Source organism: Astatotilapia calliptera, chromosome 10 (assembly GCF_900246225.1).
Source record: "Astatotilapia calliptera chromosome 10, fAstCal1.2, whole genome shotgun sequence".
Classification (NCBI taxonomy): Eukaryota; Metazoa; Chordata; class Actinopteri; order Cichliformes; family Cichlidae; genus Astatotilapia; species Astatotilapia calliptera.
In genome coordinates, this window is record NC_039311.1 from 17,880,796 (window position 1) to 17,898,000 (window position 17,205).

The 17,205-nt window shown below is 39.8% G+C and overlaps 2 protein-coding genes across 2 annotated transcripts; both read left to right on the top strand.

Annotated features, from left to right (window-relative positions):
* The first annotated feature begins 713 nt into the window (after positions 1-713).
* On the top strand, positions 714-1,724 carry LOC113030952 (olfactory receptor 146-like). Its single transcript, XM_026182763.1, has one exon. It carries the CDS (start codon positions 714-716, stop codon positions 1,722-1,724), a length of 1,011 nt encoding a protein of 336 aa, XP_026038548.1.
* Positions 1,725-16,194: 14,470 nt separating this feature from the next.
* On the top strand, positions 16,195-17,205 carry LOC113030953 (olfactory receptor 146-like). Its single transcript, XM_026182764.1, has one exon. The coding sequence runs from the start codon at positions 16,195-16,197 to the stop codon at positions 17,203-17,205; it is 1,011 nt and encodes a 336-aa protein (XP_026038549.1).

Sequence of the window (17,205 nt, forward strand, 5' to 3'; positions counted from 1 at the left end):
GGCCTTGAAGTTTTAATTTTTAAATTGCAAAAAAAATGCAAAAAAAATAATGGCAGGTCAAAATGTATGTTGGTGCCAATCTTTGGTCCATCTAAAGGCCTACTTATAATGACAATCACATATTACTTCAACTGGTTTTTTGTGGAAATATTTAGTTTCGTTTTTTGGTTTTTGGGGCTTATAACACAGGGCGCTCATGTAATAACACTGGGATTTGAAGGGTTAAAACAACGAAAATATAATTAAAACTTTACATGAATATTTCAGGGAGAAGTAGTTTTACAAGGTTGGCTAATTTAAAGTGGAATAAAATATGGATATATGGTCTTTTTATGGCGTGGCTGAGAATGGTCCCTAGGGTGATGGGTGTGAGTTTTTTAAAGGATGGCAGGAGGGTTAAGACACTTAAAACTTTTTACTTCTTCCAGTGCTGTTTTAAGCATTTTTAATTAATGATTCAGTGCTCTTAAACAGTTACGCCATCATATTGATGATATAAACTCTGATAGAAAGAGGCACACCTACCTGAATTTCCAACTGTCACACAGTGATAGAGGTAATATATAAGCGGCACATCTTTCACAGTATAACCCACTTGTGCAATGCTCTGTCTTCGCGGGTGAATTTAGTTTTTTTACACAGCAACAATGAAGTAACTCATTATGCTTTATTCTATTCTACTGTTATTATGTTTAGGGAAACAAATATTTGCAATGGGAACAGAAGATAAAACCACTACCATGTTTAATAACACATTTGTTCGCCCTGCAAAATTTTATCTCAGTGGGTTTTCCAACATCCCTCATATTAGGTATTTCTATGCCTTCCTGTGTTTTGTCTACATCATGACTGTTTTGGGTAATGGTTTTCTTCTCTCACTTATTTCACTGGTGAAGACTCTTCATACTCCTAAATACATGATTGTGTTCAACATGGCCTTGACAGATTTGTGTGGGAGCACAGCTCTCATCCCAAAAGTCTTAGATACGTTTCTGTTTGACAGGAGATACATCCTCTATGACGCCTGTTTAAGTTATATGTTCTTTGTTATTTTCTTTGCAAGTGTGCAGTCATGGACACTTGTCACTATGGCATATGACAGACTTATAGCCATTTGTTTCCCTTTAAGGTATCATAGTATTGTGACTGAACAATCAATTACTGCAATTCTGCTGTTTGTATGGATTTTTTTAGTGAGTGTAATAGCAACCATGGTTGGGCTTGTTAATCGTCTCTCATTCTGTAGATCTTTGGTGGTTAACAGCTTTTTCTGTGATCACGGACCAGTTTATCGTCTGGCTTGTAATGATACATCTTTAAATTACAACATGGCATCTGCACTTGTTGCTATACTTATCATCATTCCTCTTATATTCATAATAGCCACATATGTCTGTATTTTCATAGCATTGAGCAGGACTACGTCAAGAGAGGAGCGACTCAGAGCATTAAAAACTTGTACTTCTCACCTGATCCTTGTGGTCATTTTCTTCTTGCCAATTGGAATCACTAACATAGCTGCAATGACCTCCTACATTGATCCTAATGCCAGAATGATAAATTCCACATTGACACACACAATACCAGCTTTGCTCGATCCGATTGTATATGCTTTGAAGACAGAAGAAGTGATGAATGCAGTTAAGAAGCTTTGCAAAAGAACTTATCTCAATCGCATGAAAGCAAAAACAAGACCTTGTAATCACTGCTGTATTAAATCGTAGAGGAGTGTTATAGAATAACATATTGAAATTAGCTTACTCATTTGTAATACAGTGCAATAGCCATAAATTATACCAGTAAAGCCAAGTGTTTCATAATATGTTGTGGACTGTTGTTAAGAGTGTTGAGAAGTAGAATTTAAATATGAAATTATGCATGACACAAATTGCAGTTCTGACTGAACTGTCTTTTGGTTTGAGAAAAAGCATCAAATTTTTCTTTTTCTCAAAAATTTCTGATGGGGAAATTTTCTCTGAATTTCTCCATCAGATTATCTGCTTATGTTTTTATTATTATTGTAAATTGAAATGCAAAGCAAATGAAAGAAAAAAATATTTTCTATATTTACTTTAAGTGAAGTATTGATTCCAGTGTCTGTAAAATAAAAATGTTAAGTAAGTTTACAACCATAATTATAATAATTAAATTGAAAATGTTTTCATCTAAATAAAAATGTTTGGAACAATTGCTCTATCGGCAAAGGTGCAACAGTTTTTAATCATGATTATGTGAGGGGGCACTTATATTGCATCACTGTATTAATTTACCTTTTAAAGGGCTGAGTCAAGGGATAGAGATGAAAGATTTTTATGTAGTGGAAAGAAGATACAAGTCAACCATCTCAACACTGAAAGGAAGTAATAAGTGTATAATCAGAGGTGGGTCGAGTATCCAAAATTGTACTCAAGTAAGAGTAGCATTACTTTAAAATATTATTACTTAAGTAAAGGTGAAAAGTAGTCGTCAAAAAAGTTACTCAAGTAAGAGTAAAAAAGTACTTGGCGAAAAGACTACTCAAGTAGCGAGTAACTGTTTGAAAAGTCTGATTTATTTTTTAAATAAATGTTATCAGACAAACAAAAATAAATAAATATACAAATTTTACCATTTTCAAAAGGAATATATGTAAAAACATCAACAAAATAAGGCACAACAATTCTAACTTCCAGATTTCAGTTTTTCACAACATAAAGCTTTTTTCACCAATACCTATAGTAAATAATATAAATATATAAACAATACAATACAACTTTATTTGTATAGCACATTTAAAAGACCAGTGGTACACCAAAGTGCTTTACAATAAAAACAGGAAAATTAAGACAATAAATAAAAGACTATTAACAAAGTACCACATGTCATCAGGTTAAGGGTACTAATTATACAACAATAAAAGGGAATATAAGAACAAAGTTACTAAGAACAGATATAGCTAAAAGATAAAGTACATAAATAAGAAATTGAACCAAGTATAAAACAGGGACGCTAACTAGATGAAAAGCTATGTTGAATAAATGAGTTTTTAAACGGGATTTAAAAGATAAAACGGAGTCTGACGCACGGATAGCGATAGGAAGGTTGTTCCACAGATTCGGTGCAACCAGGGCAAAAGCACGGTCACCCCTCGATTTAAGTCTAGATCTAGGCTGAGCCAGGAGTAATTGGGCTGAAGACCTGAGGGCTCGCCCCGGGACATATAAACTAAGAAGATCGACAAGATAACGAGGGGCTAAATTATTTATAATTCTAAAAGTGAGCAACAATATTTTAAATTCAATGCGATATTTTATGGGTAGCCAATGCAACTCAATAAGAACTGGGGTGATAGAGGCATGCTTTCTAGTGCCAGTCAGAAGGCGAGCCGCAGCATTCTGGACAAGCTGAAGTCTGTGAAGGAGAGCGGAGTGAAAACCAAAGTAGAGGTAATTACAGTAATCCAATCTAGAAGTCACAAAAGCATGAATGAGCTTTTCAAGATCTTCATGAGGGACATAGTGCTTAGCCTTAGCAATAAGGCGCAGTTGGTAGAAGCTAGATTTGATTACTGAAGATACTTGTTTGTTAAATTTGAAAGAGCTGTCCAGCAGAACCCCTAGGTCACTAACTGAGTCAGAGAAAGAAGTGGCAAAGGAACCAAAGGTATCAGATGATAGGCCCCTAGGGATATGGTTGCCAAACACCTCAATCTCCGTTTTCTTTTCGTTCAGGATAAGGGAATTGTCTGAAAGCCATTCTCTGACTTCTCTCATGCACTCGAGGAAGCAGTGCAACGAAGAAGCAATGTCGTCATCATCTAATTGAAAATAAATCTGTATATCATCGGCATAGAGGTGATAAGAAATGTTATATTTTTCAAAGATTAAGCCTAGGGGGAGCATATATAATGAGAATAACATAGGGCCAAGCACAGAGCCTTGGGGCACACCACAGCATAAGGATGCAGTTGAGGAAGAATAAGTACCCAAGGTAACGGAGAAAGACCTGTTCAAAAGGTATGATTTGAACCAATTAAGGGCTTCGCCCCGAATGCCCACAGTGCATTCTAACCTTGTTAATAAAATATTATGGTCAACCATGTCAAAGGCTGAGGACAAATCCAATAAGGCTAATACAGCAGAATGCCCTGAATCAGTCATTAAGAGAAGATCATTAAGGACTCTCAGCAAAGCTGTTTCAGTGCTGCGGCGTGGTTTAAAACCAGATTGAAATTTATCACAGATGTCATGTGCATCCAGGTAAGCCTGGAGTTGTGAGAGAACTATCTTCTCTAGGATTTTAGAGAGGAACGGAAGTTTGGATATCGGCCTATAATTAACGAAATCACAATGATCAAGACATCTTTTTTTAAGAACAGGTTGCACTATAGCATGTTCAAAAACAGAGGGAACATAGCCAGAAGACAATGATGAGTTCATTAAAAATAGAATACTGGGCCCAATTACATCAAAGCCGTCCTTCACAATGCGAGACGGAAGAGGTTCATATGCAGAACTAGTAATTTTCAGTTGCTTGACAATTTGCTTAAGTGTACAGAGTGACACTGGCTCAAACTGATGAAAAGTTGAAGTACATTCTCCAGTGAGAGCAGGGCTCACCACTAGGGGGAGTGAGGATTTGAGAGATAGGATTTTATCAGTAAAGTAAAATGTATGTATCAGTGCAAACAATTTCCAGTGACAAGATATGCTGTAAACTTTATATTCATCTTTGCTCCAAATGGCACAGCAGCCTCAGAGAAAACGTTAGAACGAGGCATCTTCAACATATCTTCATACAAGGCAGCTCAGTTTACCATAAATTATATGGGTGTGCATTCTGCATATTTAGCAAAAATGTGCCATTTCTTCACTCAGTGAGGTGATGGTTAAGCTTCAGCAGCAGTTTGCTCTCAAGGTTCTTTCTGTGAAGCTCTAACTGTTTAGCAGTGAACAGGCGTCCTGCATGACTAAGAAGTCCTTCACAAGCTCCAGATGCAGGAAGAGCAGTATTGACTTTGATCGACAGCTTCTTGATGTCAGGAAAGCCATGCAATAGATCCATACCTCCAGTGAATGGACATGAAAGGTACCTCTCCAGCTCCCCTGCTTCTGGCTTTCCCGACCCCATGGATGCATCATCTTCGTCGAATAGGCCGCTGTTTGTGCTGGCCTTATCCAGCTCTGAGTCTAGGTGATGTCTGATGAAGTTGAGACCTGTGGAAAGATGTATGGTTTTCAAAAGAATTAGGTCTGGTCATTATAGTGCTGTATACACTGCCAAGCTGTGGATGTTTGTTTGGAGCTAGCCTCCAAAAGCTGGCCATACACTGTGCGATTTTTGGCCCATTTTGAGCCGATTTTTCAGTCGCGCAACCGTTTTGGGGATCGGCCCGAGTTTTACCTTAATCGTGTGTGCACCGTGTACATGGGATAACGAAAAGCAGTTAACACCTCACGACCAGCTCCCAATCATCAATCGTATGGTCGCATGATAATCAAACCTGTTTGAAATCCTGTCGCCCCTCAACGCAGCCTCTCAAACTGCGCACGCACAAACACAGAAATGAAAGTGAAAAGGTGGAGCAGCACGGCAGCGCAGCGTGTGATCTGGACACAAGAGAGGCACAACTTGTAGGATGAGGCTAGCTCATCCGAGTACGTAAGCGTAGAGCTGCCACCCAGGCAAAAGAAAAATAGAGCTATATCACGTTATAACATTAAAAGTTTATTGTTCTAACAATATACTTTTCATGTTCGTGCAATATACCTTTCACATTTGAAGAATATAATATCACGTTCGTACAATATAATATTTATATTGTAATAACGTGATATTATATTGTTCAAATGTGAAAGGTATATTGTTAGAACAATATACTTTTCACGTTATAACGTGATATAGCTCTGTTTTTCTTTTGCCTGGGTGGCAGCTCTACGCTTCCGTATCCGAGGCTTTTCAATGTGGCCTCACAAAATTATCACGACTACAACAACCACGAAAAGAGTTGGATGGACATTGCTGCTCAATCACAGCTGCCTGGTCAATGTTTTTCATTAATAATTTAGCAAAGTTGATGGTGTGTGTGTGTCTGTGTGAGTAAAAGACAGAGAGGGAGAGCGAGGGACAGATTTTGTATGATAAGCTTCATGTTATGGACGCACAGTTTGAGCACTCAGGTCGCATCAGAGCATCAGGCCGTGTGAGACCCTGCATCGTGACCTATGAACTTCTAACCTTTGCGATTTAATTGTACAGTTTGAGGAGCTGAATAACGTGACTGAAAAAAAATTGCACAGTGTTTGCCCAGCTTAATGCAGACTGCTAAGTTGGCAACACTGGCTGCAGGAGATGTTCACACCTGTGCGTCCAAACTGCAAATGAACCGCGCATGAGCGAAGCCGCTGCTCCCACACTGACTGTAACGCAGTCAGTTCTTCTTTTACTGTTATGCTGTTTTGTGGATCACAAGGTTTAAAACTACTTATAAATACACACACACACACACATAAAGTAACTCCACCAGAGTGCCTATTTGTCACTTTTGCCGGTCGAAGCCCGGATAAAGGAGCAGAGTTGGAATTGTGACATTAAAAACAATAATTGTGACATTAAAAACAATAATTGCAAAAAGAAATTTAATTTGTAGTTCTAAATAAATTCTAAATGCAAACCATTTTTGCTCACTTTATGTCTCTTCTCTCTCCAACAGCGTAGGTTACAATTACATTAGCATGATCAATTATGCAAATTAGGTAATGACGTCATTTAGCGACTTTTAGGACAACCAATAGCGATTTTCCTTACTGAGGAGTTGGCAACACTGCCTGCAGCTGAGGGAGGACTATCCTCCGCCCGTGAGCGCTTTAGCACGGGCGAGGTGCCCACGGCAGCACCGCTGCTTGTTGAGAGTAAGAGCAACATGCCCTTTCACGTCAAAAAGTCGTCATAAATAAGTCTCCAATAACACCAGAAAAAGTCGCCAGATTTGTCGCTAGTCGCTTTTTAGAAAAAAAAAAGTCGCTAAGGGGTCTGAAAATCAGAATCAGAAAGGGTTTATTGCCAAATGTTGAGCAGGTTTACAACATTAGGAAATTGCTGCGGTGCTTCAGTGCAAACATACTGTCATCAAAATATAAAATAAGAACAAGAATTAAAAGTGCTAAGTAGATAGATACAGCGGGGAAAATAAGTATTTGACACATCAGCATTTTTATCAGTAAGGGGATTTCCAAGTGGACTATTGACACAACATTTCCACCAGATGTTGCCATCAAGCCAAATATTGATGTCATACAATCAAATCAGAACATATAAGTATACAAGTTAAACCACAATAAATAAAGTGAAATGACACAGGGAATAAGTATTGAATACATGGAGATAACAAGGGGCAAAATGACATAGAAAGCCAGGAGATCACCTGAAATCTGTCAGTATTGATAGAGAAATCCTGTCCCCTATCAGTACTAATTGATATAAGCTGCTTTAGTCCTAATTGATGGCCTATAAAGGCTCCTCATTTCCCAGAAGGCACACAGGAAAGACTTCATGATGGGTAAAAGCAAAGAACTCTCTCAAGATCTTCGTAATCTTATCGTTGAAAAGCATTTTGATGGGAATGGTTATAGGTGCATTTCCAGAATGCTGAATGTTCCTGTGAGCACTGTGGGGGCCATTATCCGGAAATGGAAAGTGCATCAGTTCACCATAAACCTGCCACGATCAGGTGCTCCACGCAAGATCCCTGTCCGAGGAGTCCAAAGAATAATCAGGAGGGTTCTCCAAGAGCCAAGAACCACTCGGACAGAACTTCAGGAAGACCTTGCATCAGCAGGTACTGTTGTTTCAAAGAAAACTATAAGCAATGCACTGAACCGCCATGGCATCCATGCACGCTCACCACGCAAGACTCCATTGCTGAACAAAAAGCATGTCAAGGCTCGGTTAAAATTTGCGCAACAGCATTTGGAGAAGCCTGTGGATTATTGGACGACTATAGTATGGTCAGATGAAAGCAAAATTGAACTTTTTGGCAGTCATTCTACACACCATGTTTGGAGAAGAAATGGCACTGCTCACCACCCCAAGAACACCATACCAACAGTCAAGTTTGGGGGTGGAAGCATCATGGTTTGGGGCTGCTTTTCAGCAAGGGGTACTGGCAGACTTCATATTATTGAAGGCAGGATGAATGGAGAGATGTACCGGGACATTCTGGATAAAAATCTGCTGCCATCTACCAGGAAGCTAAAAATGAAAAGAGGGTGGACATTTCAGCAAGACAATGATCCCAAACACAAGGCCAAGGAAACAATGAAGTGGTTTCAAAGAAAGAAAATCAAGTTGCTTGAATGGCCCAGTCAATCACCTGACCTAAATCCCATAGAAAATCTATGGAGAGAACTGAAGATTAAAGTTCATAAAAGAGGCCCAAGGAACCTTCAAGATTTAAAGACCGTTTGTGTGGAAGAATGGGCCAGAATCACTCCTGAGCAATGCAGACGACTGGTCTATCCATACAAGAGGCGTCTAGAAGCTGTAATCACCAACAAAGGCTTTTCTACAAAGTATTGAATAAAGTGTGTTCAATACTTATTCCCTGTGTCATTTCACTTTATTTATTATGGTTTAATTTGTATACTTATATGTTCTGATTTGATTGTATGACTTCAATATTTGGCTTGATGGCAACATCTGGTGGAAATGTTGTGTCAATAGTCCACTTGGAAATCCCCTTACTGATAAAAATGCTGATGTGTCAAATACTTATTTTCCCCGCTGTATATACATGATATATACATGAGTGCAGGTGGTGATGATGATGATGATCAGTGCTAAACATGGAATGATGCAATGAACACAGCGTAGGGTCATGTGTTAGTGGTGGGAACAGTCATACGGTTATTGTTCATGTGTCCAACAGCAGAGGGGAAGAAACTGTTCTTATGGCGAGAGGTTCTGGTGTGAATGGACCGGAGCCTCCTGCCTGAGGGGAGCAGGTCAAACAGACTGTGTCCAGGGTGAGAAGGGTCAGCTGAGATCCGAGCTGCACGCCCCAGTGTCCTGGAGGTGTACAGGTCCTGCAGAGATGGGAGTCTGCAGCCAATCACCTTCTCAGCAGAGCGCAAAACACGCTGCAGTCTCTGTTTGTCCCTGATAGTTGCTCCAGCGTACCACACAGTGATGGAGGAGGTGAGGATGGACTCGATGATTGCAGTGTAGAATTGCATCATCGTCCGTGTTGGCAGGTTGAATTTCTTCAGCTGCCTCAGGAAGTACATCCTCTGCTGGGCTTTCTTGATGACGGAAGTGATGGTGGGCTCCCACTTCAGGTCCTGGGTGATGGTGGTACCCAGGAAGCGGAATGAGTCCACAGAGGTGATGGGGGTGTCAGACAGGATGATGGGGGGGAGTGGAGCTGTGTGCTTCCTGAAGTCCACAATAATCTCCACTGTCTTCTGGGCATTCAGCACCAGGTTGTTGTGGCTGCACCAGGACACCAAACGTTCAACCTCCCTCCTGTAGGCAGACTCATCCCTGTCCGAGATGAGTCCAATAACAGTGGTGTCATCTGCAAACTTGATTAGCTTGACAGACTGGTGGGTGGAGGTGCAGCAGTTGGTGTACAGGGAGAAGAGCAGAGGAGAAAGAACACAGCCCTGAGGGGAGCCGGTGCTGATGGTCCGGGAGTCCGAAACATTCTTTCCCAGCCTCACATGCTGCTTCCTGTCCGTCAGGAAGTCAGTGATCCACCGGCAGATGGGATCAGGCACATTCATCTGGGAAAGCTTGCCTCGGAGATGGTCTGGAAGGATGGTGTTGAAGGCAGAGCTGAAGTCCACAAACAGGATCCTGGCGTAGGTTCCTGGGGAGTCCAGATGCTGCAGGATGAAGTGTAGAGCCATGTTGATTGCGTCATCTACAGACCTGTTGGCTCTGTATGCAAACTGCAGGGGATCCAGGAGGGGGGCCGTGAGGGTCTTGAGATAGGAGAGAACCAGGCGCTCAAATGACTTCATGACCACAGATGTCAGAGCCACGGGTCTGTAGTCATTTAGTCCAGTGATCCTAGGTTTCTTGGGGACAGGGATTATGGTGGAGGACTTGAAGCAGGCAGGCACATGACATGCCTGCAGAGAGGAGTTGAAAATGCCAGAAAACACTGGGGCCAACTCGTTTGCACAGTGTCTGAGGGTGGCAGGAGACACACCGTCTGGGCCGTGAGCTTTTCGAGCATTCAGACTCACATCTGCTTCCTCACATCTGCTTCATGAATATGAAGAGTTGTGGTGGGAGGAGGTGGTGTGAAATCCTCTTTTGTGTGGGGTGAGGAGGGGGGTGTTGTAGGTGAAGTGATTGAAGGTGGTGATGGCTCTATGGAGGGGGGAGAGGTGGGGGAATGAGTGTCCAAAGTGTCTCTATTGTTGGGGCCGTTGGAGGTGTGAAGGCTGCCTGATGGCTCGTCAAAACGGCAGTAAAAGTTGTTGAGGGTGTTGGCCAAGAGCAAGTCGTCAGTGGAGTGGGGGGTTTTAGGCTTGTAGTTGGTGATATTCCTAAAACCTTTCCACACAGAGGCCGAGTCATTCTCTGAGATCTGCTGCTGCATCTTCTCAGAGTGCTGATGTTTAGCAACGTCCACTTCTTTAGTGAACCTGTACTTGGCCTCTCTGTAGCAGTCCCTGTCTCCGCTTGTGAACGCCTTACTCTTTTCCAGCCACAGCTTTTTGAGTTTAGGAGTAAACCAGGGTTTGTCATTGTTATAACTCACCCTGGTGCGTGATGGCACAATGCTGTCCTCACAGAAGTGGATATAGGAGGTGACAGTGTCCGTAAACTCGTCCAAGCTGTTAGAAGCAGCCTTCATTGAGTCCCAGTCCGTAGATTCCAAACACGTGCGAAGCTCCTCCACAGCCTCGTTGCTCCACAGTTTTTTGGTCCACACGACAGGTTTGGAGAGCTTCAGCCTCTGTCTGTACGCGGGGATCAGGTGGATCATGACGTGGTCAGAAAGTCAGAGTGAAGCGCGGGGCACCGCACGATAGGCCCCGCTGATCGTGCTGTAACAGTGGTCTAATGTCCTCTCCTCTCTGGTCGGGCATTTAATATACTGCTTGTATTTGGGAAGCTCATGGCTCAGATCGGCTTTGTTAAAGTCCCCAAGAGCAATGATGAGAGAGTCCGGGAATGTCCGCTCCATGTGCAGTATCTGCTCCGCGAGTGCGCACTGAGCTGCCTGCGCGTCCGCATCTGGCGGGATGTAAACAGCGGCCAGGATGAATGAAGCAAACTCCCGCGGACAATAAAACGGTTTGCAGTGAATAAAAAGGTATTCCAGAGAGGAAGAGCAGTGCTGAGCAATCACTGTTACGTCTGTGCACCAGCCACTATTAATGTAGAAGCACACACCTCCACCTTTGGTCTTACCAGAGAGAGAGGCCTGCCGGTCCGCGCGCAGCAGATGAAAGCCCTCCCCTTTAGCGCGCTGTCCGGGATGTCCTCACAGAGCCACGTCTCTGTAAAACATAAAACACAGGAGGAGGCAGGAGAAAACTTGCTAAATATAGCGACAAAGTCGCTAAGTTGGCAACGCTGTTTCCGTGTGTCCGCTACTTTGAAATGCTTGGGCTGCTCTGCCCGCCACAGTTTCAAACTGGTCATGTGACTGCATGGCCACATCTCATTGGTAAAAAAGTACCAGAAACTCCACTGTCCTAGCTAATGTGTTAAACTAATTTTTTTTTTTTAAGTAACGAGTCGAATTTTGCAAATGTAGCGGAGTAAAAGTACCGTTTCTTCTTCATAAATGTACTCAAGTAAAAGTAAAAAGTATCGTGCAAAAAAGGTACTTTAAAAGTACATTTTTTTCAAAAACTTACACAAGTAAATGTAACGGAGTAAATTTAACTCATTACTATCCACCTCTGATAATAATATCAGGATTAAAATCAAAATGATTTGAGATTTAGGCATTATTTTGTCTGCCTCTGTTTTGCCTATATCATAACTGTTTTTGGTAATGGCTTTCTTCTCTCAATTATTTGTCTGGTGAAGACCCTTCATACTCCTAAATACTTGATTGTCATTGTGAAGCTTAGCAGTGACTCCTTGTGGAAAAGAAATTACTTACAATCCTGACAGGCTGCCTTATTCTACTGTACCAGCACAACAGAAAGCTTAACAAGATTTCAACAAGCAATTAAGGATGTTTAACGTGCATCACATATTTTAATCTGAATATTTATGAAGCAATTGTGAGTACTAATATGTTTATTTACTTGTTAATCTCTTTTATATTTATTACCTTATTTGTAAGACTTATTAACTGGTGTTATGGTAATAGACAATTTCAGCAACTAATTGTGTCTTTCCAATTTTCTTAACACTGCTTGTGTGTTTGTTTTCTTTTTATATTTACTACATTTACCACTTCTCTTTGAATTGTTCAGTTCAATATACACAAATGTAAATACATACTTCTGTTTTAAGATTTCAATTCAATTTTATCTATACAGTGCCAAATCACAACAACAGCCGCCTCAAGGTGCTTTACATTGTACAGTAGATTCTACAATAATACATACAGAGAAGAATTCAACAGTCATGTGACCCCCCCCCCCCCCCCTATGAGCAAGCACTTTGGCGACAATGTGAAGAAAAAACTCAGTTTTAACAGGAAAAAGCCTGCGGCAGAACCAGGCCCAGTGAGGGGCGGCCATCTGCCAAGACCGGTTGGGGTGAGAGAAGGAAGACATGATAAAAGACATGCTGTGGAAGAGAGCCAGAGATTTCTATGAGAGTTCTATGGGTGAGAAAGGTGACTGAAGAAGAAATACTCATCATGGGAATCCCCCAGGAATATACACCTATTGCAGCATAACTAAGGGAGGATTCAGGGTTACCTGATCAAGCTCTAACTATGTACTTTAGCAAAAAGGAACGTTTTTATATCTAATCTTAAAAGTAGAGATAGTGTCTGTCTCCCGAATCCAAACTGGTTCTATAGAAAAGGGACTTGAAAACTGAAGGCTCTGCCTCCCATTCAACAAGTAAGCCTGCAGTGCAATAGCGAAGTGGTCTAATGGGGTGATATGGTACTACAAGGTCATTAAGATAAGATGGGGCCTGATTATTTGAAACCTTCACTAAAGCTGTTTCTGTGCTGTAATGAGCTCTGAAACCTGACTGAAACTCTTGACTGAAACAGCTAACTCTGTTAGCTGATTGACAACTACTCTTTCAAGGATTTTTGATATGAAAGGAAGGTTAGAGTTTGGCCTATAATTAGCTAAGACTGCTGGGTAAAGACATGGCTTTTTAAGCAACATTTAAATTACTGCCAGCTTGAAGGCATGTGGTACATAGCCGATTATTAGCGATAGGTTGATCATAAGATTGAAGCATTAATTAATGCCAGGACTTCTTTAAGCAGTTTTGTAGGAATGGGGTCTAAAAGACACGTTGATGGTTTGGAGAAAATAACTATCAATCGTACTGAAAGAAGCTACAGATAATGTTATATCTATGAGATGATTATCAGTAATTTTTTTCTGTAATGGTTAAAATTTTATTTGTGAAGAAGTTCATGAAGTCATTACTAGTTAATGTTAAAAGAATGGTTTGCTCAACAGAGCTCTGACCTTTTGTCAGCCTGGCTACAGTGCTGAAGAGAAAACTAGGGTTCTGATTTTCTTCAATTAGTGATGAGTAGTAAGATGTTCTAGCTTCATGGAAGGCTTTTTTCATAAATCAGTAGTTTATTTCTCCAGGCTAAATGATGATCTTCTAAACTTGTGACACACCATTTCCTCTCCAGCTTAAAAGGTATCTGCTTTAAGCTTTGTGTTTGAAAATTATAGCATGACAGCAAGTACTTCTGATTTGATGCACTATTTTTCACAGGAGCTACAGTATCGTCATAGGTAGTGAGGAGGTAAAATTATAAACAAGATAATCAACCTCTGTTGGACTAGTGTTCAGGTAGCTACTCTGCTCTGTGTTGGTTCAGGGCATTGAAGATGATAACATCAGATTATATTCTTAAACTCAGTTACAGCACTTTCAGAAAGACATCTACCATGATGAAATCTACTCCCCACTGCTGTGTAATCAATTATTGTATATTTAAATGTTATCAGGAAATGATCAGATAAGAGAGGGTTTTCAGGAAGCACTTAAATGTTTAGTTTCTATGCCATATGCTAAAACAAGATCTGGAATGTGAATAAAGTGGTGGGTGGGTTCTTTTATATTTTGAGAGAAGCCAATTGAGTCTAAAAACAGATTAAATGCCATGTTAAGGCTGTCATTTTTAGCATATATACGTGGATGTTAAAATCACCCACGATAATTATTTTATCTGAGCTGAGCACTAAATCGGACCAGGAGTGACATGGCCACATGTTCTCCTTAAGTTGCTGGTTGTTGGAGTGGTATCCAAAAAACAATGTGGGCTTTATAGATAACTGGAAAACCTGGAGAGATGGCATCCATCCCACTTTGGATGGAGCAGCTCTCATTTCTAGAAATCTGGCTAAATTTATTAAACCCCCCAAAACATGACTATCCAGAGTTGGGACAAGGAAGCAGAGTCGCAGTCTTACACGCCTCTCTGCAGCTTCTCTTCTCACATTACCTCCCCAAAACCCCATCACCTTACAGACTGTGTCAGCTCCCAACCAGACAAAAGAAACCAAGATGTGCTTGAGTGTGGCTGGGACTGTACACAGGGGGCAGGATGAGTCCTTTCCAAACCACAGCTGCAGATTTATTGGGGAGGTAGCACACCGTATGTGCAAAAAATGACTTAAATATAAAAAACTCACAAAATCAGACAAGGCTAAGCATCAGGGTTTCAAATAAATTAAAAGTCTTTCTTGGTCTTTGGTTGATTAACCCTTTAAGACCTACCATAGAACCAAGTCTGCCAGAGCTTATCTATATATTTTTGCATACATTAGTGCTTTTTTTGGGAGCATTTCAAGTTGCTACATATCAATACAACGTTATAGCCCAAATTTTAATAATATGTATGCAATTAATCCATAGTAACTACATAAATTGCAAAAAAGTGCAATAAACTACAAAAAATTGAAAATCATTTTTGTTTTGTCTTTTACATATATTTCTAGTTAGAGAAATTTAAGAGGTTTATCCCTCAAAACTGTAAATATACAAAAAAGTTGAACAAAATAGTTTCCAACTACAGGAAACTTATTTTGAGTGTCTTCATAGTTTTATTTTTAAGATACACCTATTTTTATGTACTGCAGCAAAAATGAAGATAAATGTTATAATGCAAATTTGCAAAAAAAAAAAAAAAAAACCCAAACAAAAAGAAACTAAACGAAAAAAAACCCAGCATTTGCATCAAAATAAAGTATTTCCAGCAGTGTAACTTGAGTTCTAAGCATCCTTTCGCTTTTTATGTTTGTCACTTGTGTTGTTTGTTGGTCTGTTTAGTTTGTAAATGCTTTGTTTTTTAACTTTTCATTCTCTTTTTGGCTGATTGTGAACCATTTTGGTCAACACTGTTGTTTTTAAAATGTGCTATAGAAAATTGTTTTGATTTGATTTGATACACTAAATATGAGTACATATGTGTGTATGAATATGTAGTTTCTCAGTTCCTTTCTTTTGAAAAATGTTTTCTTTGCCTCCCTACTCAAGTATTCAGTTGGAGTATACAAATATACAAAAAACATGTGAAGTAAACATGTAAATCTTAGTCTGCCTTGGAATTTAAATCTGTATATTATTCTAAAATAATAATAAATATTAACAGCTCTGGTAGCTTCAACTCAAAGTTAGCTTTTTTAGAAAAATGACATCGCAGTTTTAAGTGACTTAAATGTATCTACTATTTACAGTGTTTAGTTGTGTTATTTTTAAAAATTTGAATAATTTTTCATTAATGATTCACTGCTCTATTTACAATAATAAACAATTAAATGACATCAATTCTAACAGGTTCACACTGAAAAATATTCCAAATTAATTCATGACAATGTGACACACCCACCTGAATTTCTATTTCCACGCTGTGATAGAGGTGAAATATAAATAACACATCTCTCACAGTACAATCCACTTTATTGCACTGCACACTTGACAGAGTCTCGGGTGAGTTTAGTTTTTTCCACAGCAACAGTGAAGTAACTCATTATGGTTTGTTATATTCTGCTCTTTTTATGTTTAGGGAAAGAAATATTTGCAATGGGAACAGAAGATAAAACCACTACCATGTTTAATAACACATTTGTTCGGCCTGCAAAATTTTATCTCAGTGGGTTTTCCAATATCCCTCATATTAGATATTACTATGCCTTCCTGTGTTTTGTCTACATCATGACTGTTTTGGGTAATGGTTTTCTTCTCTCAGTTATTTGGCTGGTGAAGACTCTTCATACTCCTAAATACATGATTGTGTTCAACATGGCTTTGACAGATTTGTGTGGGAGCACAGCTCTCATCCCCAAACTCTTAGATACTTTTCTGTTTGACAAGAGATACATCCTCTATGACGCCTGTTTAAGTTATATGTTCTTTGTTATGTTCTTTGCAAGTGTGCAGTCATGGACACTTGTCACTATGGCATATGACAGACTTATAGCCATTTGTTTCCCTTTAAGGTATCATAATATTGTGACAGAAACATCAGTTGCTGCAATTCTGCTGTTTGTATGGATTTTTTTAGTGAGTGTAATAGCAACCATGGTTGGGCTTGTTAATCGTCTCTCATTCTGTAGATCTTTGGTGGTTAACAGCTTTTTCTGTGATCACGGACCAGTTTATCGTCTGGCTTGTAATGATACATCTTTAAATTACAACATGGCATCTGCACTTATCACTATACTCATCATCATTCCTCTTATATTCATTATAGCCACATATGTCTGTATTTTCATTGCACTGAGCAGGACTACGTCAAGAAAGGAACGAATCAGAGCATTAAAAACTTGTACCTCTCACCTGATCCTTGTGGTCATTTTCTTCTTGCCAATTGGAATCACTAACATAGCAACAAGGGCCTCCTACATCCATCCTAATGCCAGAATGATAAATTCCACATTGACACACACCATACCAGCTTTGCTCGATCCTATTATATATGCTCTGAAGACAGAAGAAGTGATGATTGCAGTCAAGAAGCTTTGCAAAAGAACTTATCTCAATTGCATGAAAGCAAAAACAAGACCTAGTAATCACTGCTGTATTAAATCATAA